We start from the raw sequence: 23312 nt of genomic DNA on the forward strand, positions 1-23312 counted from the left end.
TGTCTGTATTAACCCTCTCTCTCTCAGTGCAGTGTTAATGTGCTGTAGTGTTCAGTCAGTGCGTCTGTATTAACCCTCTCTCTCTCAGTGCAGTGTTAATGTGCTGTAGTGTTCAGTCAGTGTGTCTGTATTAACCCTCTCTCTCTCAGTGCAGTGTTAATGTGCTGTAGTGTCCAGTCAGTGTGTCTGTATTAACCCTCTCTCTCTCAGTGCAGTGTTAATGTGCTGTAGTGTTCAGTCAGTGTGTCTGTATTAACCCTCTCTCTCTCAGTGCAGTGTTAATGTGCTGTAGTGTTCAGTGTGTCTGTATTAACCCTCTCTCTCTCAGTGCAGTGTTAATGTGCTGTAGTGTTCAGTCAGTCAGTGTGTCTGTATTAACCCTCTCTCTCTCAGTGCAGTGTTAATGTGCTGTAGTGTTCAGTGTGTCTGTATTAACCCTCTCTCTCTCAGTGCAGTGTTAATGTGCTGTAGTGTTCAGTCAGTGTGTCTGTATTAACCCTCTCTCTCTCAGTGCAGTGTTAATGTGCTGTAGTGTTCAGTCAGTGTGTCTGTATTAACCCTCTCTCTCTCAGTGCAGTGTTAATGTGCTGTAGTGTTCAGTCAGTGTGTCTTTATTAACCCTCTCTCTCTCAGTGCAGTGTTAATGTGCTGTAGTGTTCAGTCAGTGTGTCTGTATTAACCCTCTCTCTCTCAGTGCAGTGTTAATGTGCTGTAGTGTTCAGTGTGTCTGTATTAACCCTCTCTCTCTCAGTGCAGTGTTAATGTGCTGTAGTGTTCAGTCAGTCAGTGTGTCTGTATTAACCCTCTCTCTCTCAGTGCAGTGTTAATGTGCTGTAGTGTTCAGTCAGTCAGTGTGTCTGTATTAACCCTCTCTCTCTCAGTGCAGTGTTAATGTGCTGTAGTGTTCAGTCAGTGTGTCTGTATTAACCCTCTCTCTCTCAGTGCAGTGTTAATGTGCTGTAGTGTTCAGTCAGTGTGTCTGTATTAACCCTCTCTCTCTCAGTGCAGTGTTAATGTGCTGTAGTGTTCAGTGTGTCTGTATTAACCCTCTCTCTCTCAGTGCAGTGTTAATGTGCTGTAGTGTTCAGTGTGTCTGTATTAACCCTCTCTCTCTCAGTGCAGTGTTAATGTGCTGTAGTGTTCAGTCAGTGTGTCTGTATTAACCCTCTCTCTCAGTGCAGTGTTAATGTGCTGTAGTGTTCAGTGTGTCTGTATTAACCCTCTCTCTCTCAGTGCAGTGTTAATGGGGTGTCAACAGAGCAGGTGGAACTCCAGACAGAGGGAGAGAAAGAACAGAAACATCTACTGTTGACACAGACCCTGTCAGTCATATATACATGCAGAGAGACACGCACACAACACGCCAGCACAGCCCCCACTCTGTAGAATGTAGAAGAACACAGCACTGTACACTAAGGGGCACCAATAGAGAGCACAAGCAAGCAGCACCACACTAGTGCACTTGTCCCAATTCAATACTGCAGGCCAGCAGTAGTGTTAGTAGTGCAGAAAACTCTCACTAAAGAAGAGGACAGAGGCACAGCAGTGTGTCAGGAGAGTTTATTTATACTGTTCCCACTGTCAGGAGCACACAGCTGAGAGAGAGAGAGACAGAGACAGACACAGAGACAAAGACGGAGAGACAGAAAAACTGCAGATTGCACAGGCAGTCTCCTCTCTCTGTTTAATACATACAGCACGCCCCCACTCCCACCCCCCGCCCCTCCCAAACACCATCCCCTTGGCACCACTGTACACCCACTAGACCCCCCACCGCTTTAGACAAACCGCCCTCCCCATTTGTGCCTACCGACCTTATTTACAGATGCCTATTACGCACAATCCCTCCCACCCCAAACACACACACTCACTCATTCATTCATTCATTCCCCCAAAAATATCTGGACACCCCCCAGGCCAGAAGAGAAGTCCAGGTCCTTCGTTAATCAATCACAGTCAATTAACCAATTAAATTAATTTGAACTGAGAAAGTTCAGGCCCTGGAAAACAACTTAACTGCCTGGGTCTGTCTTTTAAGTAGGTTCCAGAGTATGCCCAGCCCCCCCCCGCACGTCCCAGGCCAGACTGATGAGTGAGAGGGAGCGGACAGATACCAACTCTTCTCTCTCAATTAGAGGACACCCCCTCCCCCCCGAAGAGACGGCAGCTCAGTGACCCAGCGCTGCACACAATTCATTTATTCGTTTTGTGAAGGCATTCACTAATTACATCAATTCATTGAAGCAATTAAACAATTAGGATTACACTTTCACGCAATTATTACAGATATGACCAGGGAGCTTACGTCATTCATTAATACACCTGCCCCCCCCACCACTCTCTCTCTCCATACGGTGCAGAGTGAGGTCAGTCAGTCATTAAAGTCCAGAGAAATGCCCAGGTTTCCACACACACACACACACACACAGAGGGGGACACAACTGTGACACTGTGCGCTATAGTCAGACAGGAGGTTTGTTGGTCAGTCATTGTGTGTCAGTCAGTTTACAGGATGTTGTGTGTGTGGGGGGGGGTGAGGGGCGGTAACAGAAGCCATTGATTCCAGAACAAAAATAGAAAGAAAAAAACAACTGAAAAACAAAGGAAGAGTCATGTGACCTCTGGCCACTCGGGGGCTCCAGGACACTCATGATTCGCCCAGCGCGGCCATAATAAAATAAAATGGAAAATAATAATATAATAACAATAATAATGGACTCCGCGCGTCTCCAGTCCCGGCAGGTCAATCCTCGGAGCTCGAGGAAGTGTCCGAGTGTTTGGACAGCATGGGATCCTCCATCAGGCCCGCGTCCTGGTCCGAGCCGTCGTAGCTCTGCGATAGGCTGTCGCCGCCGCCGATCTCCAGGGTCCCACACTCCCCCAGCTCCGCCTCCATCTTCACGTCGTAGCCGCCCTGCAGGAAGTTGGGCGGGAAGTGAGGGGAAGTGATGTCGGAGAAGGAGGAGTGACCCTCCTCTTCGTCCTCCTCCTCTTCCTCCTCCTCCAGCTCCAGCTCCAGTTCCATCTCTGGCTGTTGTTGTTGTTGTTGTTGCTGCTCCAGGGCCAGGGGTGGGACAGGGTGCGTGGAGCCCAGGAGGGGGTCACCCAGCTGGGCTTGCAGGTGGAGCGAGGCCAGGGACTGGGTGGGGCGGGGCCGGCGGGGCGGCTTCTTAATGTCCTGCGTCAGGATCCGGTCGAACATGGACTCTGGGAGGTAACCCTGAGAGACGGGAGAGAGGTTAATAAAAACACTGACAGGGAGAGGGAGAGGGACAGAGGGAGGGAGAAGGAGAGGAACTGGGAGAGACAGAGACAGAGACGGGGAGAGGGACAGGGAGAGGGAGGGACAGCTTCACTCACTGAGTCTCGGACGGCCTGACCCCACTCTGCGGTGACGGCGTAGTCGGTGTTCTCCTGTAGGAACTGAGCCAGACTGCGCAGGGAGGGGGCGAACGCACCGCCCAGCTGGACAGAGACGGGGGAGAAGTGGACATGTTAATATAGATGCTGACCGAGACGCAAGGTAAAGCACCACACAAACACCTCTCTCTCTCTCTGCCCTCCTTTCTCTCACCTTCCTCCCAGTCCGGAGGTTGAGCAGCTGCACCCGCTGTGCCCCCGCAGCGTCCACCTCCCGCGCCCGCTCTCTCCTCCGCTTGCCCCCTCTGCCCTTGCGCACCTGGGTGGAGCTCAGCAGGACCTGACGGGTGGAGGGGGAGAAAGAGCATTAACACAAGAGACACACCAGCATCAGGCAGCAGTGTCACCCAATGACCCCGAACCGAGCACCGCGCCGCCGCCGGGTCTCACCTCCAGAGCGGCCGGCTCCACCTCGTACTCGGGGTTCTTCTTCAGCCAATCGGAGAGCTCGACTCGGCGGGGAGCGTCGTCCCCGGTCAGCACTGAGCGCGTGTATAAATGGACTACTGGCACACGGACGTTGGCGTCTGGGTACTCCTCTTGCTGGAGAGAGGGAGGGAGGGAAGGAGAAAGGGTGTGGGGTAGAGGGAGAGACGGGGTCAGTGTCATGTGCAGTGAGGGACAAGCAGTAATGTGCTGGTGTAATAACACTATTATAACGGTGCAGGCGTAAGTACCGGGGTCTCGTGTCGGCGGCGCCCCTTCCTGGCCTCGGAGCCGTTGGGCAGGGCCTGCTTCTGAAAGGTCAGCTTCAACCCCTCCTCCTGAGAGAGGAAAAAGGGATTAACTTCCGACAGGACTGCCACCCCCCCTCTCTCTCCACAATCCTCTCCCAATCTCCTTCTATCCACCCCTCCCTCCATCTCCCTCCTCTATCTCCCCCTTAAACCCGCCTCCCTCTCTCACCCTCAGCACTCTGACGGTGAAGGCAGTGTCCGGCGCCCGGTCCGTCTCCGAGCTCTCGGGGTCGGTCTTGACCACGTGTTTTCTGGGCAACACTCTGGTGTAGCCGCCCCCTCTCCCTCCCCTTTCCCTCTCCCCCCGTTCGGCCATGCCCTGCTCCTCGGGGGCACCCGGCTGGGAGGAAGAGGAGGAGGAGGAAGAGGAGGATTGGGCAAGGTGGGGATCAGAGGTCACTCGCCGCCCACCCACCCAGCGGCCGGTCAGCACGGCCACACAGATGCTGTCCAGGCGGTTAATCAGCACTCGGTCCTGAGAGACAGAAAAAGAGATTAAGAGTCTCTTGCTCCGAGTGCTGCAGTGTCTCTGTGTCCAGTCTCTCTGGGTCAGTGTCCATTCTCACCTTGGGCCACTCCACACGCAGGCGCTCCAGCGCTGGGCCCTCAGCAGCGCCGCCCTCCTGGGAGGGAGTGAGAGAGAGACGGCTCTCCTCGTCCAGGTCACATGGCTTCAGAGCGACTGAGGGAGGAGGGGAGAGATTAATACAAAAAGAAGCAAAAGCATCTCCCTCTTCCTCCCTCCTCTCACACCCCAGCCTCTCCTCCCACACCTTCCCTCCCTCCCTCTCTCACCTGCTTCCCCCTCTCTCTTGATCTCCGTGTCGGAATCGCTGTCGTCCGAGAGCGCAGAGCGATTGGAGGAGGTGGAGGAGTCGGAGTCTGAGTCGGAGTCCCAATCCGACTGCCCCTCGCCCTCCTCTCCTCCTCTCCGCTTCTTCCAGGACCAGCCGGGGCGGGACCTCTGAGGGGGGATGGACAGATTCCCGGTGAAGGCGTCGGAGGAGGAGGGTGGGGCGTGAGGCTGGAGGGAGGGCAGAGAAGAACCATCCTCGGCCAAATGCAAGTGCGACTCCGGGCCCTCCATCTTCACTGCTACTGGCCGGTGAGTCTCGGGCCCCGCCGCTCGGTCCAGGCCCCACCCCGAGGGCGCGGAGTCAGTGGAGGTAGATAGCAGCGAGTTTTCGGCCAGGCTGAGGTTGTGGCCCTGGCTCTGGCCCGGCAGGGAGGGCGTGGAGCTGCGGGAGGGTGGCGCAGGCCGCAGCAGTGCCGGGTTCTGCTGCAGGAAGGTGACCCGGGCCTGCTGGAAGCTGTAGTCTGGGTCGGGGAAGACCGACTGCTCGGTCCGGCTCACGCCATGCCGGGACGCCCCCTGCAGCAGCTCTCGGTCGTGCTGGGGGGTGCGCCACCACAGCGGCAGGTCCGAGCTGGGCTGCACCAGGCCCAGCCGCTCCTCTAGGGCCGGGTGGGGCAGCACCTGCTCGCGGATCCGGCGCAGCAGCCCGATGCGGTACAGCGTGCGAGAGGCGCGCTCCTCCGTGATGGGGGCAATGGACCCGGACGTGTCCGGTGGCTCTGGGGGGACAACAAAATTGTTATTCTCAAATCTTCCCTCCCTCTCTCCATCCGTCTCCCTCCCTCTTTCCGTCGGGCCCCACACTCACCCTCTCCAGGCTGGGGGGGCAGGTGGCAGACCCGGCGGCACATGCTGGTGAACAGAGTGTAGTAGCGGCTCAGGCTCTCATCCGTCTTCTTGTCCAGACGAGCGAACGTACGGAACCGGCGCCAGTCCAACCCCACCCCCGCCTCCGGCCCGGACACCGGCGCCAGCTCCACCCCGAACGTGGACACCACCCGATAGAAATCACACTCCTCTCGGCGCGTCCATCTGCGGGGGAGAGAGTGCGTCAGTGCGACGGCGAGACAACACAGTGTGCGATGGTCTCGGTTGTGTGGCAGCGTGTTACCTCTGCTGCCTCTCCCGGCGGGCGATCTCCTTCAGCTTGTATGCCGCCTCGCAGCGCCGCCGCCGCCGGTCACCCTTCTCCGCCGCCTCCATCTTCAGCTGCTCCCGCCGGTAGCTGCGCTGGTAGGCCGTGATGAGCCGCCGCAGCCGGGCCGTGAGCGACGAGCCCGTCGGCCAATAGGAGGCCCCAGCCTGGGACGTCTGAGTTTCGTCCCCATCCACCACGCAGATCTCCTCGTCCATTAGCATCGGGTCGCCCTGAGAGAGAGGGATAGGGGCAGAGGACGAGAGGATAGAGGGAGAGAAAGAATAGCCCCCTTCAGTACACGGTGTAGTGCACAACCGCAGTGCCCAGTCAGAGTGACCCAGTGTCCGTGTCTCACCTCCTCATCCCGCTCTTTGCCCATTCCAGTGAGCGGTTTGAACTCCGGGTCCTCTGAGTATTTCTCGAACTCGCCTCTGAAACACAGGACAACCCCGGTTACACACCACACTCTCCCAACTGCCAGCAGCACACATCAAAGTGGACAGACCCGTCTCACCCCTCCCCCATCTCCGTGTCGGCGCTGCGCTGCTCGGCGTCGATGGCCTTGTCGTCGGGGCGGCCGACTCGCTCCAGGAAGCACAGGCAGGGGTCGGCGCGCATTGTCGTGTACTTCTCATAGCCTGGGAGAGGGAGGGGATGGTTAAGATCGCACCGCCTCATGGGGCGTGGTGTGGTCGTGTCGTTGTGTAGTGGTAGTGCCGCTGTGTTATGGCCGTGTCGTGCTCACCGTGTTTGAAGACGCCCAGCAGCAGAGACTTGTCCGCCTCTGCGTCCCACCAGCGGGATGGCACCTCCACCTGCTCCACCTCCGGGATCCAGATGTCAATCTCCCTGAGAGAGAGAGAGAGAGAGAGAGAAACGTGAGCCACCGTGGTACAGCACTAATCGAGTGCATCGCTCATGGTCGCACCGTACTGAGACACGGTGTGGTTCAGCTCTACCTGGAGTCCGCCCCGCGCAGCACTCGGTCAGCGTGGTCCCCGATCACCTCCTGCCTCAGGTAGTACAGCATCCGCACCCTCAACAGCACCCTGACACAGAGACCGCGTTAGCACTAGAGCCTGACCGATACAGGCGTTTTGGGTCTGATATTGATACCGATAATTGGCAAGTTAAATTTCCCGATTACCGATAAATCTGCCAATATTTAATTTTTGTTAGCATGCAAAACAGACATTTCTAGCATGGACCCCTCAAGGAAAACTATAAAAATATGCATGTTCTATACATTAGAACAAAGACCAAGCTATATGAACAATTTCACAAACAAGTAGAATAATGTGCATGTTCTATACATTAAAGCAAATAAGATAGTGTTAAGTTAAAGCTTATATCTGCATTATTCACGCGTCAGGTTCTCAGGTTATATAGATATTTCTGTAAAAGGCCTATATCGGCCGATAATATCAGTGCTCCGATATATATCTATCTGTCGGCCCTAGTTAACACACACACACACCCTCAGCAGCACCCTGACACACAGACAGCAGTAACACACACGTACTTGTTGCACTGGTGTTTGAGGTGCTTGCGGTAGCTGTCGTCCAGCAGCAGGCAGTCGGGGTTGTACTTGCGGATCCACTCCACCTTCTGCACGTCGAAGGAGCTCTGGGCCTTCACCCGCTTCCCCTTGCGGCCCCGTGGCACTGGGATGGACAGGCCTGCACGGGGGGGGTTGGGGGGCAGGGTTAATACAGCACAGGCAACACACAGACTGAAACTGATGGTTTTGCTTGCTAGTTTTACATATTTATCCATTCAAATGTTATTTATTGCTTTAATAGTGTTAATTAGATAATCTCCTTGAAAGGAAGCAAGAGACGCACAGAAGAGGACCGGACAGGGACGGGGGGACGCACCGGAGTGGTTGAGCAGGGTGCGGGCGCGGCCGTTCTCAGGGGGGGCGATGAGCTCCCAGATGAAGCTCTTGATGTTCTCGTCACCGCGGTAATGCAGCAGGCAGTACACCAGGATGACGCGGCAGATGGTCTCCACGTCGCGCTCGCACAGCCGCCGCTTGAACCGCGCATGGGCCAGGATGTCTCGCCAGCGGCCCCAGCTGCAGGGGAGGGAGGAGGAGAGAGGGTTACTATAGGTCGGACACAGACAGGAAGAGGGAGGGACAAAAGTATGCAGAATTACAAAGTCGGATAGTTCAAAGTTCAAAGCTCAGTGGTGACAGGTCAGCATACGTGACTGATGGACACAGACTGGCTCACATGGACCCCTATAGGGTTCATACAGCTTTTCAAAAGTCAAATTCAAGCAAGATGCATTGTCAAACAAAGCTTTTCCACACGGCTTTGGTAAAGTAAAGCATCCCATCTTTTCTACATTGAACTGTCCCATAGAGAACTTTTTTCTTGTAGACCTTGCCATAAGCCGTCTGTGGAATTGGCCCTTGTTTCACCCAGTTTATATTTACGTTTTCGAGCCACCCATCATTAAAACGGTACCCTCCCGCCATATTTCCTACATTAGTCTGTCTCTCATTCCCTTCACTCTGCACATACAACCCTCGCAGCCACATAAAAACAAACCGACAGCTCAAACAGGAGTCATATTGGCTGCAGCATAAAGTAATCAACTGGGTCTATCCAACTAGTTATACCCCGAAGTTAATTTAATCAGATTGTCAATTATGAAAGTCAAGCATTTCCACGACCTTGACAATACAATTCAAATCATTTTCAAACACCTGTATGAACCCTGCCCCAAACACCGACCTCAGTTTGACCCCACACTGAACCCCACTCTCCCGACACTGACCCCAAAATGACCCCACATTGACCTCAGAATTAACCCCAACTCTCCTAACACTGACCCCAGAATGACCCCAAAATGACCCTCACTCTCACGACACTGACCACAAAATGACCCCACACTGACCTCAGAATTACACCCAACTCTAACATTAACCCTCAATCTCCCGACAATGACCCAAGAATGACCTCAATTACCCCCAACACTGTCCTAACACTGACCACAGAATGACCCCATCCACTCGACACTGACCCCAAAATGACCCCCACTATCCCGACACTGACCCCAGAATGACCCCACACTGACCCCAAATCTCCTAACACTGACCCCTAAATGACCCGTCACTGACCCCCCACTCCCAACACTGACCTCAGAACGACCCCCAACACTAAGACTGACCCCAGAATGACCCCCACTCTCCCAACACTGACCCCAAAATGACCCCAACACTCTCCTAACACTGACCCCAGAATGACCCCACACTGACCCGTAGACGAGCAGGTGCTTCTCCACCCGAAAGCAGTCCGTGCGGCCGTATCCGTGGTGGCGGTCGGAGCGGCGTGAGCGCGGCCGCTCGTCCTCCTCGCTGTCCAGGTCGGACAGGTCCGCCGCCTCGTCGTCTCGCAGCGAGCTGAACTGACGCGTCTGCTTGCGCACCCTGGGGGTGTCGATCACCAGAGTGTTCTGGAAGGTGGAGAGGCAAGGTTAAGACGCACTGACTGGACAGTGTAATACATTGACACGACACAGAGGGACAGAGAGGAAAAAAAGGACAGAGGGACAGACGGAGATGTCTTACCTTCCTGTTGATGGAGTCCAGGTCAATGTCTGCCCTCTTGGCCCACTTCTGCCAGAAGTTGGGGTCGTCCAGGGCGATGTCCGTGCGGTTGTCCGATGCGATGAAGCTCGCCTGGAAGGACAGATGGACACCATTACACACACGGTAGACAGACAGACAGAGCAGGGCACAGCGGGCCAGTGGGAGAGACGGGCAGACCTTGGAGAAGGTGGAGCCCTTGCCCTGGCTCTCGATGGTGATGGTGGTGGCGCGGCGCTGCAGGATCTGGTCGATGTCCTCCTCGCAGAACTTGTTCTCCTCGTCACCCTCGTCCATGATGGCGGCGTACGCCCCCTTGCGCAGCAGGTCCTCGATCTCCTTCTTCGAGAACTGCTGCATCTGAGAAAGCGGGCAGAGCACTCGGTCAGGGAGCGTGTGTAAAGTGTGCGAGTTTGAGGGTGGCGAGGATGCTAGGGTGTGTGTAATGTGTGTGTACGGTGTGAGAGGAGGTGTAAAAAGTGCGGACCCCGTTGACGTTGTTCTCCTTGCCGCTCATGCTCTGCAGCACGGCCTTGTCCAGCCCCAGTTTCAGGCTGGCCTTGTCGAACATCTCACGCTCGTACGAGTTCCTGGTGATGAGCCGGTACACCTTCACCGCCTTCGACTGGCCAATCCGGTGACAGCGAGCCTGGGCCTGCAGGGGGGACAAAAGCAGGAGAGAGGGAGATTTAATGAAGGGGTGGGGAAGCCGGGGTTTCCAGTTGGGGGTTAAAGGTCAAAGGTTTGAAGCCATAAGTGCAGCAACAAACGAATACCCCTAAAGGGGGTCCTAACGGGTTAACGAGGGGCGCACCTGCAGGTCGTTCTGGGGGTTCCAGTCGGAGTCGAAGATGATACAGGTGTCGGCGGCGGTAAGGTTGATGCCCAGCCCCCCCGCCCGCGTGCACAGCAGGAACACGAAGCGGTCCGAGTCCGGCTTGCTGAAGCGGTCGATGGCGGCCTGGCGCAGGTTGCCCCGCACGCGCCCGTCGATCCGCTCGTACAGGTACCTGCCGGGGACACACAACACCGAGCCGTCAGACCCCGCCCAACATGGACACAGCCACAGAGGCCGGAGTGCACCACCCTCTCCCAGGCTCCCGCTCTGACCTCTTCTGGATGAGGTAGTCCTCCAGGATGTCCAAGCAGCGCACCATCTGTGAGAAGATGAGCACCTTGTGCCCCCCGGCACGCAGGCGGGGCAGCAGCTTGTCGATCAGGACCAGCTTGCCGGCCGAGCGGACCAGCGACTGCAGGTGGAAGTCCGGGGCCATCGGGTCGCAGATGTGACGCATCTCAGCCAGAATCTGCTCCTCAGCCCCTGGGGTGGGGGGGGAGGGATAGACAAGATAGTGGGAGAGCGGAGGAGGAGGGAAGGGACAGAAAATCACTTTAGAGGAATGCAGTATAGAATATGTATGTGTTTTTAAATCTATAAAACAAAAGCAGCTCTTAAATGATCAGTGGTAGTTGCAGCACTACCCTGTATTAGTTAATTGATTAATTACCCCATAATGGGTTATGGTTGGCTGCAACACTATCCATAAGAATGAGTTAACTGGTTTACTGGTGAGAAGGTAAGGGTGGCTATAGCACTGTACTGTATTAATTAGTTAATTGGCGAGGGGTTTACCGGTGATGAGGTAGGGGTGGTTGCAGCACTTGCGTAGCTCCATCATGGCGTTGAGCAGGTTGGGCACATTGCTGCTCTGAGTCGCCCCCTGGCTGAGGAAGGAGAAGTTGCGCTCCAGGATGGCCCTGTAGTAGCGCTTCTGGGCAGCCGTGAGCTCCACCTCAATGATGGTCTCCTGCTTGGGCGCCAGGTTCTTCTCCACGTCCTCCTTCAGCCGCCGCAGCATCATGGGCTTGAGCACCGCCTGCAGCTTCTGCACCTGGGGGAGGGGAAGACAGGGGCGGGGGGTGTCGGTATGTGTGTACCCTCTCCACCTCTAGCTTCTATCCCTCCTCTGCCACATCTCTCCTGCTCCTTACAGTCCGTTTCTCCTCCACCCCTCCCTCTCTCCTCCCCTTACCTGCTCCTCTGTCTTTAGGTCCCCGAAGTCCTTGAGGAACTCCGACTCCGAGGGGAACTGGCTGGGTTCCAGGAAGTGTAGCAGACTGAACAGTTCCTCCACTGTGTTCTGCAGGGGGGTGCCTGTCAGAAGAATCTTGTGCTCCTGGGAGGGAGGGAGGGGGAGAGAGAGTCAGTCACAGGAAGGGTGCTAACTACCACACCATCCCCATCCCTCATCCTTGCCACCCCTCTCTCTCTGTCTCACCAGGTCCAGCATATTGAGCGAGTCCAGCAGCTTGCAGTTGCGGTTCTTGAGCCGGTGGGCCTCGTCGATGACCACGCAGCGCCAGGCGATCTCGCGCAGCTCCGGGCAGTCGGACAGCACCATCTCGAAGGTGGTGATCAGCGCGTCGAACTTGTACGCCCCCGGGATCAGGTGACCCTGGGCAGACACGGAGAGGGCATCGCACGTCAGCCAATCAGACAGCCCCGCCAGTCAGTCAGACAGCCAATCAGCCTCCCTCCACTCCACTCCCCGCCCCCCTTACCTTGTCGTCCCGGCAGTACATCTCGTACTGCTGGATCATCTGTCTGCTGCCCAGGCTGCCGTGGTACACGATGGCGTTCATGGACGTCCAGCTGGCGAACTCACGCTCCCAGTTGGCGATGGTGGACAGAGGAGCGATGACCAGGAAGGGCCCCCGCAGGCCGGCCCGGTGCACCTCGGACAGCAGCGCGATGGACTGGATTGTCTTACCCAGGCCCATCTCGTCCGCCAGGATACAGTTCTGCCTGCGGAGCGTGGGAGAGGGCGTAAATACAGTGAAAGAGGGAGAGAGAGAGAGGGGGGGGGGGGGGGGAAGAGACGGGTGGAGGTGTACCTGTTGTACCAGTTGAACAGTAGCCAGTTGACCCCCTCTAGTTGGTACTCCCGGAGAGTGTTCCCACCCTTGTATTCCCGGGACAGGTCCAGCTTCTTCCAGGAGCTGGCAGGAGGCCGAGCCTGGGAGAGGGAGAGACAGTGCTGATACAGACTGCGCAGGGCAGACAGTGCGGTACACACAGACTGCGCAGGGCAGTACTGACCACTCTCTTGAGGCAGGGCTGTCTGCTCTGGATTTTCTTGAACTCCTCCACCTTGCCCTCGTCCACATCCTCCTGCAGCTCCCAGGTGGAGTCCTCATAGGGCAGGGAGCACCACTTCACCAGGTAGTACACCACCGGCTGCACGCGCAAGAGAGAGAGAGAGACACACTGCGTTAACACACTGCGTTAACACACTGCGGAGTCTCCCCATCTGTGCCTCCATCTCTCCCCTCCCTCACCTCTCCATTGTCCTTGTCCACACTGTGGGACTCATCCAGGATCCTGTCCACCTCCACGTAGTCCGGGTTGAAGGGCTCCTCATCCTGCCGGGAGAGGGAGAGAGAATAAGACCACCTCCCAAACGCCATCCTCTACCTCACCCTTTCCCCTCCCTCCCTCCCTCCCTTGCTCGCTCGCTCACCTCCTGGAAGAGGTGTCTCATCTGCGCCATCTTGGTCTTGAATCTCTTGAGCTTCTGGTTGATGCGCTTGTCCCTCTCCAGCTGCTGCATGGTGGCCCACTCGCAGTGCAGGTATGAGCTGGGGGAAGGAGCGGGAGGGCAGAGAGAGAAGGGTGTGCGTTAGCATCTCCAGGCCCTGTTTCGGGGTCTCAGTCGGGGGGGGTCTATTAGTGCGTCTCACTTACTAGTTCTTGTATTTGACGAAGAACTCTTCCACATTAATATACTGTCCATTGCTGACCTAGGGAGAGGGAGAGAGAGGGATGTTAGAACTCAAAACTTCAAATGACACAGCAAGACAGACATCTGACAGACTAATCGGACACACAAGACACTCACGCACATGTGGACAGACAGTCCCCGCCTTCTCTCTCTCACCTCTTTCTTGGTCAGTCTCATGGACAGCACCTTGTCCACAATGGCCGCATCCTCCTCGCTGGGGTTCTCCTGCAACACAAGCAGTCATTATTCACGGTCTCTCTCTTTAGGACTGGCGATATCATCCCTTACTCTCCTCATCTCTCTCTCTCTATCACCCTCCCCATGCCTCCTCACTTGTCCCTCCTCTCTCACCACAAAGAACTGCATGGCGGGCAGTCCATCACCCTCGGCCAGCTGCTGTCCCCCGATTGGCTCCTGCAGCTGCGGTTGTTGCAGCCCCATCACCATGGCCCCGCCCCCCGTCCGTCCTCCTCCTCCTGGCACTCCCAATGTCACCATGGTGGAGCCGCCCATCCCGGTGGCCGTGGTGACGTCCACATCTTCCTCGGGCTCGTCCTCATCGTCCGTGATCTTGATGTCCAGGTCCTCTGTGTATTTCTTCCTCTTCACCTGCCTGTTAGAGCGCCGCTTCTGGCCGGGGAACGCCAGGACCACCACAAGAAAGACACGCCAAAGACAGTGGGGTTAGAGATCGTCAGTCAAGGGCCGCAAGCAACAGCCACAACAGTAGTGCGTCAGTGCTTGCTGCAGTGTGTCGGTGCAACGTTCATGTGACAGTACAGGGCTGTGGTGCAGTGTGGGCTGAGGTCAGTCAATATTGGGCAGCAGGGTAGTGGGTGTGGCCACAGTGTAGGAGGTGGGGTCAGGGGTCAGGGGTACCTGCAAGTTGCTGTCGTCCTCCTCCCCCCGGGGCGAAGCGGCAGGGCTCAGCTCCCCGTCAGAGTTCTCAGACGACCCGGTGCGTTTCCTCTTCTTACCCACCACTGGAGTGATGGTGCTGTGAGAGAAGAAGAGTGAGAATTTGTTTGACACGGAGAAAGAAAGAGAGAGAGTGAGAGAGAGAATGGGTGAGACGCAGAGACAGGGAGAGAAACTGAGATAGACTCACTTGGGTTTCACTTTGCTCTTGCTCTTGCCTCCCCCGGCGGCAGACCCCCCTGCGGCCCCGGCTCCCATCGTCCCTTTGGAACTCTTCTTGGCCGCCGACTTGCCGCCTCCCCCACCTCCTCCTCCTCCCTTCTTCTTACTCCCTCCCCCCCCACTCTTCTTCTTCCCCGCGGAGGAGCCGGCCGCGCCCCCGGCCTCGGCCTGGCTGCCGGGCGCCACAGCGGGCAGCTCGTCCTGGTTGAGCACGCGGGGGATGTTGCGCTCGCCCCGGGCCTTGGCGCGGGCGATGGCCTCGGCCACGATGCGGTTGGCCTTCTCCTGTTTGCGCAGGTGCTCCAGGCGCCGGGTGGACTCTGAGACCTGGGGCGCGCGGGGCAGGGCCGAGGCGTCCGTGGTGGTGGTGGTGGTGGTGGCAGAGGAGGAGGCGACGGCTGCAGTGGCGGCGGCCGGCGAGGCACTGATCACCTTTACGACCGAGACACTGCCCGGGGCGCCGCCGGTCGTCTGAGAGGAGCCGGCCTGAGAGCGAGAGGGAGAGAGGGGGACGTTTTCAGTCCGAGGCCATGCGTGCGCGCGTCTGTGGGTCTGTGCGTTATCTGGGTCAGTGTTTGTGCATCTCCGTCTGTGTGTGTGTGCACGTGTAACTATGCGTGCATTTCTGTTTGTGTGGGTATGGCTGTGCGTTTGTGGGTGCGTGCGTGTGCGTGCGTGCGCCGGCGGGTGTGAGGGTTACCTGTAAGAGTGTGTATGTTACCTGTGGCTGCAGTAGCAGTTTGAGTGGCACAGCCAGCCTCTGCCCCTGGCCTTGAGAGATCTGCACCAGCTGTCCCCCTGCCGTGGACCCCTGAGATACCAACTGGAACTGAGAGAGAGAATGAAAGAGCGAGATAAAGAGTTAAAGAGAGAGAGGGAGAGATTTGATTAACACCTTTACTTTACAAAAAAAAAAAAAAAAAAAACACAACAAGACACTAAAAACCTAACAAGAAACACAAACACATAAACATGCTTCAGACATAAAACCCATCCCATTCCAAAAACCACACACACTTCTCCCCTGCCCCTGGCTGACCTTTGCCCCTTGTGCGTTGGGCTGCTGCTGGACTTGCAGCTGGATGGTGAGGACCTTGGGCTGCCCACCCGGCTGCCCTGCCCGGGCCTGGCTCAGCGCCGCCAGCTGTCCCCCCTGTAGCACCAGCTTCCCGGGCAGGGACCCCAGTACCAGCCGGGGCTGCCCCCCGCCGGCCACGTTCACCCCGCCGGCCGCTGCCCCGCCGGCCTGCTGGGGCTGCTGCAATACCAGAGTGATGCGCTTCGCCTCGCCCTGCAGGAGGGAGGGGGGGACACACAGTAGGAAGGGAGAGCGAGGCAGACAGCACGAAGGAGAAGTGGGAGGGAGGGAGGTGCAGACAGCAAGGAGGAGAAGAGAAAGATTAATACTGTGAAAAAGTCACTTTTCCTTTTTCTTCTCAAGAGCTTCTAGAGCAGACCACAGATATAAATGTGTGTTTGTGAGTATATGGTGCAGAGATTGTACAAATTGAAGTGGAACAGTGAGCCCTGCTTGGTTATTCCCTTGGGTTTCGACTGGAGGTGGCATCTGATGTTGCCGGGAAATTGATATTATTTATTTTTTACAACTATGTAAAGGTAAGGTGCACATATTTGGAGCTGCTGTATTTAGATTTTAGCCGCGTGTAATTGTTAACATGGAGATTAGGATTAAACTTTCAAAATTATTTTCTTTCCCTTAAAAAAATAAAAGCTGGAGATTGACAAACGTGATATTTCTATTATACCTTAATAAAAAATAATAATAATAATAATAATAAAAAAAAAAATAGAAACGTCCAGACACCCTCTCATGCCCCACTTGGATCAGTGTTTATTTTGAGTGACACATCCAATACGAATCCCAGAGGCAAAAGATAGGGCTAAAGAGCCCTTAATAATAATTCAAAAGACAGTAAGAACATTTTTACCCATCAGTTCCTATTGTTATGTCAGGTATTTTTATATTAAACGAAATGGCTTGGCTGTGTGGCACTGCAGTGAGCTGGGCAGCGCTGTGCCAGGAGAGGGCGCTGGTCTCACCTGCTGAGGGACTGAGGTGAGGGTGACCCCTGGTGGCCTCACCGTTGCAGTGCCACCCCCTGTGACCTGCAGCTGCGCCTGGTTCTGGCCCTGGTTGGGCTGTGCCGGGACGGAGGTGAGCAGCACTTGTTTGAGAGGCCCGTTGGACGTCTGGACCAGCCGCTGTACTCCGGAGCCGGGCTTGGACTGGACCTGGACTTGGGTCTGGGCCTGCGGTGTCGCATTCAGGACGGTCCCCCCGGAAACGATGGACACCCCGGGCCTCAGAGGAGTGCCGGTCAGCACTTTGGCGATGGTCACTTTGCCCTGGGTGGCGCTGGCATTGGCAGCCCCTGCTGGCTGCAGGGTGGCATGCAGGAGCTGCTGGCCCTGCTGGCCTGGGGGGGAGGTGGTGGTAGCCCCCACGCCAGAGGGGGCCTTCAGGATGACTATCTTGGGAGGCGTCTGCCCGGCTGCCTGTGCAGAGGTGGAGACGGGCACCGCCAGGGGTGAACTCAGCAGCATGGTGGTAGGGGCTGCGACTGAGCTGCTGGGAGCTAAGGTATTTTCTGGGTCATTGGCCACCAAGGACCCCAGCTGAAGTGTCTGCGGAGCTGCCTGAGCACCGGCCACTCTCTGCCCCACTGTGACCGTGACGGTGGGGGTGGGGATCTGAGGGGCCGCTGCTGGGGTAGGAGCAGGTGCGGGGGTGCTGACCTGGTCCAGGGCGAGCTGCAGGGCCTCCTCAATGGGGTCACCGCTGCCCTGGGGAAAGGTCTCCTCAGTCAGGGTGTCCAGGCTGAACAGGCTGGGGTCGTCGAACAGCTCCATTATGGGGTCGGCCATTTCTGTCTCCTTAAGTTTTATATGATGATGATGATGATGATGATGATGATAAAAAAAAAAAAAAAAAAAAAAAAGACAAGTGTTGCTCTCCTGCTGGGGGTCTAGGTTCCCCAGCCCCCTCCGCAAAAGTCGTTCGCTCTCGAACCCTCTGCCGTTCCGTCGGGCTGCGTGCGTGTCGTTGATGTATTTCCAAATGGAGAATCCTGCAGTGCAGTCCGTCTGTCTCTCCCTCTCAGGCTGATTCAGGCGCAGTCAGAGAGGGGAGGAGTCAGCTGTGCAGTGCGCTGCCGTCCTCAGTCACTCTTATAGGAAAAGAAGAGGGGATCAAAACATTAATTATAACAATAAAGATTGCACTGCACTGTAGTTTCACAGTGCTACAAAGCAGAGTCACTGTCACACTGTACTGCACTACAGTCACTCACTGTCACACTAAGGGTTACATATTGCCGATGATGGTGTGGGGTGCGGTGTGTGCAATTTTTTTCTTAAATATAATAAAGCTGTGCTTAATACCCTACAGCTGTGAGAGAAACTAAAACAATTTGTGGAGCGAGACACTGGACTAGGTGTCCGTCGTGTCTTCCACAGCTGTAGCGTAAACATTTCCATAGCAAGCATCTCTGAACGAATGCAAGAATATCCCCTGAGAACAGTTCAACTACGTGGAGCCACTTCTTATTCAACATATTGAAAACATATATAAAAAAACACATATTGGTAAAGCTTTTTCTGTCAAACTAATTGAGGTGTAATAAGGGTTGTACATAAGCAAGTGCTGCGAGAATAAAGTGTCATAAGTGAATAAAGTTCATGTGCATTATCGTCAATGACTGTCACTATCGCCGATAGATATTATTGTCTATCGGCACAACCCTAGTCACACTGCGCTGCCCTACAGTCACCAGTGCCACCGTCACACTGCGCTGCCCTACAGTCACCAGTGCCACCGTCACACTGCGCTGCCCTAGTCACCAGTGCCACCGTCACACTGCGCTGCCCTACAGTCACCAGTGCCACCGTCACACTGCGCTGCCCTAGTCACCAGTGCCACCGTCACACTGCGCTGCCCTACAGTCACCAGTGCCACCGTCACACTGCGCTGCCCTACAGTCACCAGTGCCACCGTCACACTGCGCTGCCCTAGTCACCAGTGCCACCGTCACACTGCGCTGCCCTACAGTCACCAGTGCCACCGTCACACTGCGCTGCCCTACAGTCACCAGTGCCACCGTCACACTGCGCTGCCCTAGTCACCAGTGCCACCGTCACACTGCGCTGCCCTACAGTCACCAGTGCCACCGTCACACTGCGCTGCCCTACAGTCACCAGTGCCACCGTCACACTGCGCTGCCCTAGTCACCAGTGCCACCGTCACACTGCGCTGCCCTACAGTCACCAGTGCCACCGTCACACTGCGCTGCCCTACAGTCACCAGTGCCACCGTCACACTGCGCTGCCCTACAGTCACCAGTGCCACCGTCACACTGCGCTGCCCTAGTCACCAGTGCCACCGTCACACTGCGCTGCCCTAGTCACCAGTGCCACCGTCACACTGCGCTGCCCTAGTCACCAGTGCCACCGTCACACTGCGCTGCCCTAGTCACCAGTGCCACCGTCACACTGCGCTGCCCTACAGTCACCAGTGCCACCGTCACACTGCGCTGCCCTACAGTCACCAGTGCCACCGTCACACTGCGCTGCCCTAGTCACCAGTGCCACCGTCACACTGCGCTGCCCTAGTCACCAGTGCCACCGTCACACTGCGCTGCCCTAGTCACCAGTGCCACCGTCACACTGCGCTGCCCTAGTCACCAGTGCCACCGTCACACTGCGCTGCCCTAGTCACCAGTGCCACCGTCACACTGCGCTGCCCTACAGTCACCAGTGCCACCGTCACACTGCGCTGCCCTACAGTCACCAGTGCCACCGTCACACTGCGCTGCCCTAGTCACCAGTGCCACCGTCACACTGCGCTGCCCTAGTCACCAGTGCCACCGTCACACTGTGCTGCCCTAGTCACCAGTGCCACCGTCACACTGCGCTGCCCTACAGTCACCAGTGCCACCGTCACACTGCGCTGCCCTAGTCACCAGTGCCACCGTCACACTGCGCTGCCCTACAGTCACCAGTGCCACCGTCACACTGCGCTGCCCTAGTCACCAGTGCCACCGTCACACTGCGCTGCCCTAGTCACCAGTGCCACCGTCACACTGCGCTGCCCTAGTCACCAGTGCCACCGTCACACTGCGCTGCCCTAGTCACCAGTGCCACCGTCACACTGCTCTGCCCTACAGTCACCAGTGCCACCGTCACACTGCGCTGCCCTAGTCACCAGTGCCACCGTCACACTGCGCTGCCCTAGTCACCAGTGCCACCGTCACACTGCGCTGCCCTACAGTCACCAGTGCCACCGTCACACTGTGCTGCCCTAGTCACCAGTGCCACCGTCACACTGCGCTGCCCTACAGTCACCAGTGCCACCGTCACACTGCGCTGCCCTACAGTCACCAGTGCCACCGTCACACTGCGCTGCCCTACAGTCACCAGTGCCACCGTCACACTGCACTGCCCTAGTCACCAGTGCCACCGTCACACTGCGCTGCCCTAGTCACCAGTGCCACCGTCACACTGCGCTGCCCTACAGTCACCAGTGCCACCGTCACACTGCGCTGCCCTAGTCACCAGTGCCACCGTCACACTGCGCTGCCCTAGTCACCAGTGCCACCGTCACACTGCGCTGCCCTAGTCACCAGTGCCACCGTCACACTGCGCTGCCCTAGTCACCAGTGCCACCGTCACACTGCGCTGCCCTACAGTCACCAGTGCCACCGTCACACTGCGCTGCCCTACAGTCACCAGTGCCACCGTCACACTGCGCTGCCCTACAGTCACCAGTGCCACCGTCACACTGCGCTGCCCTAGTCACCAGTGCCACCGTCACACTGCGCTGCCCTAGTCACCAGTGCCACCGTCACACTGCGCTGCCCTACAGTCACCAGTGCCACCGTCACACTGCGCTGCCCTAGTCACCAGTGCCACCGTCACACTGCGCTGCCCTAGTCACCAGTGCCACCGTCACACTGCGCTGCCCTAGTCACCAGTGCCACCGTCACACTGCGCTGCCCTAGTCACCAGTGCCACCGTCACACTGCGCTGCCCTACAGTCACCAGTGCCACCGTCACACTGCGCTGCCCAAGTCACCAGTGCCACCGTCACACTGCGCTGCCCTAGTCACCAGTGCCACCGTCACACTGCGCTGCCCTAGTCACCAGTGCCACCGTCACACTGCGCTGCCCTACAGTCACCAGTGCCACCGTCACACTGCGCTGCCCTAGTCTCAATATATTGTACTAGTCCAACTGTCACACTGTATGGTACTAGAGCCACCACAAATGCACTGTCACACTGTATGGCACTAGTCACTAGTACACTGTTACTCTACTGCACTACAGCCACTGTAATGCACATTTACTATACAGTCACTATCACATTGTCACTGTATTGTGCTGTGCGTGTCACTTATTGTACTATCCGTCATCCTGCAGTCAATATTACACTGCACTGTGACATACTGTTACAGTGACTGCCACTATCACTATCACAGTCACTGTACTGCCACTGGCACCCTGCAGCCACTGTACTGTCAATATTAAACTGTCACCGTATTAGAGCATTGCCCTATTGTCACTGCAATACAATTACCAATAAAAACAGTCAAGCAACCTAACCACAAATGACAAAACTATTTTACCAGCCGACACAGGGAGAGGCGGAGACACCCGGCCCCACTGCACCCCACCTGACGGCGCAGAAATCGCATCGGTGCCGTCTGAGCCGCTGGCACTGCTTTCCCTCGGCCGGCAAACAGAGCCCAAAAAACAACAACACAGGCCGGGGCAGGAGGAGGGGGACCCGGGGACAGAGGCGCCGGTGTCACAGGTTACTACCACGCATCCCACTGGGTCATGCACAGCTGCCGATCACAGCGGGCCGGGACTCCCTTCTCCACCTCCTGACGCTGAACGTCCGACGCGGGAGAGAGGGAGCCGTGCGCCGGACAGCAGCGTCACGCAACCCCCCCCCCAAGTCCCGGCCACACCGCCCCACCGCTCCGGCATCCTCCAAGCCTGGGAGTGCGGACCACACGACGCTGCACTGCATTGCATTGCATTGCATTGCATTACAGCACGACACTGTTTAAACCGCTGCTGTGGATCATACTATAGTCATGCATGTAATAGAATAGGAAGGAGCAGTGCGGGGATCTGCAAAGGGGTCGGGAGATCGTACCCAGTCTTGTGCATCCCGTCCGGGGCAGAGATGCGCTCTAACCCCATGCCATTTCATTTTGCGTGCATTCAGTTCAAACCGAAAATAACTACCCTGTGCACAAAACCGACGTCCAATCCGGTCTGTGCTTGCGTGCGGGGTGAGGTTAGCGATCGGTCGCCTCCACAGCAGCTCCCCGTGTTGTTGTTTTTAACCACCACTAATGCACTCGTTTCACACAAACAGAAAGGGGGACAAGAGAGGGGGGAAGGGGCAGAGAGAGGCGGTAGCTGGATCCCACCCGGTCCCCCTGCAGATGCTGCCGGGACCGTCAAGCCCGATGCGGTGCGAGGATGATGGAGGCGGACCATCACAACATTCACAACAATAACAGCGGGACGAGCGCTAACGCAGCCGGCGCTTCACACGCACACGACCCCAATGACCAGACAGCCGATGGAGAGCTACTCACCGCCCGGGCAGGCCCCCCCCGGCTCTCCTGCCTCCAGCCCCGCTTCACTTCGGCGTCTCGCAAAAAACCGAAAAGCCCCACCAGCAACGTGCTCCCTAGTCTCCCCTGCTACGTACAAACACTCCCGTTGTGCAACGCAGGCCGCAAGCCGCGCTGGCGCCGCCGCCGAGCCTCGCCGAGCGCAGTGGCCGCCGTGAAGGTTACATGCCGGCCCCCCAACTCTCCGTGGGCTAATTTCGGGGTGTAAGATGTACCTGTACCTCGACACACATGGCTTTCTGCGTCGCTCACAACACTGTGCGCTACAGGAAACGGCCGGACTCAAGCAGGAACTAACTTTCTTGCCAACGCCAGCCTCGCCGTATCCGTCTGTGCGCCTTCCGCCCCGCCCCCTGCCCGCGATCCTCGAAGCTTATTGGTGGACGGTGGCGACGTCCGCTCCGCTTGGGCGTCGCTATTGGTTTAGAGGGCCGTCCGTCGTGCCGGTTTCGGGGAACGAAGGGGGCGGGAGGGACGGAGACAGAGCCAGGCGGCGACCCGAGCGGCGGCGGTAGTTTGGTTGAGGCGGCAGCGGGGATTGAGGCCTAGCGGGTTTCGGGGCGGATTTGAAGCCTGCGGCTCGCAGTGGCCGTGTTGACGGTGGCTGCCGAGCCCAACACACGCGTCCGCACTCGGCACAGCTCGGCGGGCGACGGATACAGAGCCGTAAACAAACCCAGGAAAACGTCACGCCAGAGGGTGAACAACAACAAAATACACCCTTTAGCCCCCGACCTCAGACACTGGGATGATTTAGGAGTGATGAGCACAACCTGGGCGATTCATCCCCCTTTGAACAGGAAAACATGTATTTGTTCCAGACTTAAAATAGATACACATTAAGAAAAGTTATTTTTGCTGAGGTAAAATAGGCACTTCTTGGCCAAATGTAGTTCCAATGTAATGAATTAAACTAAAACTAAAAAATGTTTATATAATTTTGGAATATGAACCACAAACCTACTTTTAGC

At 56.8% G+C, this 23312-nt stretch overlaps 1 protein-coding gene across 2 annotated transcripts; it reads right to left on the reverse strand.

Moving 5' to 3' along the window:
- Window positions 1–1545: 1545 nt before the first annotated feature.
- chd8 (chromodomain helicase DNA binding protein 8) lies at window positions 1546–22650 on the reverse strand. 2 transcript variants are annotated; one of them, XM_066722925.1, is made up of 39 exons: window positions 22563–22650; window positions 16733–17859; window positions 15711–15962; window positions 15393–15500; window positions 14640–15157; window positions 14411–14528; window positions 13883–14161; window positions 13688–13756; window positions 13495–13550; window positions 13271–13388; window positions 13089–13172; window positions 12850–12987; window positions 12645–12766; window positions 12312–12555; window positions 12029–12205; window positions 11783–11926; window positions 11383–11641; window positions 10860–11070; window positions 10564–10759; window positions 10237–10404; window positions 9930–10109; window positions 9732–9842; window positions 9420–9616; window positions 8029–8228; window positions 7674–7830; window positions 7111–7200; window positions 6897–7000; window positions 6666–6789; window positions 6507–6582; window positions 6125–6381; window positions 5822–6045; window positions 4953–5732; window positions 4724–4839; window positions 4327–4632; window positions 4098–4184; window positions 3811–3963; window positions 3575–3700; window positions 3361–3465; window positions 1546–3220 (listed from the first exon to the last, which is right to left on the reverse strand). In XM_066722925.1, the coding sequence occupies exons 2-39, from the start codon at window positions 17555–17557 to the stop codon at window positions 2744–2746; spliced, it is 7956 nt and encodes a 2651-aa protein (XP_066579022.1). In that variant the 5' UTR covers window positions 17558–17859; window positions 22563–22650; the 3' UTR covers window positions 1546–2743. The 2 variants fall into 2 exon arrangements, with proteins under 2 accessions (XP_066579022.1, XP_066579021.1); XM_066722924.1 differs by having other exon boundaries at window positions 15372–15500.
- Window positions 22651–23312: the final 662 nt, after the last annotated feature.

The sequence above is a fragment of the Amia ocellicauda genome, chromosome 14, assembly GCF_036373705.1.
Source record: "Amia ocellicauda isolate fAmiCal2 chromosome 14, fAmiCal2.hap1, whole genome shotgun sequence".
Lineage (NCBI taxonomy): Eukaryota > Metazoa > Chordata > Actinopteri > Amiiformes > Amiidae > Amia > Amia ocellicauda.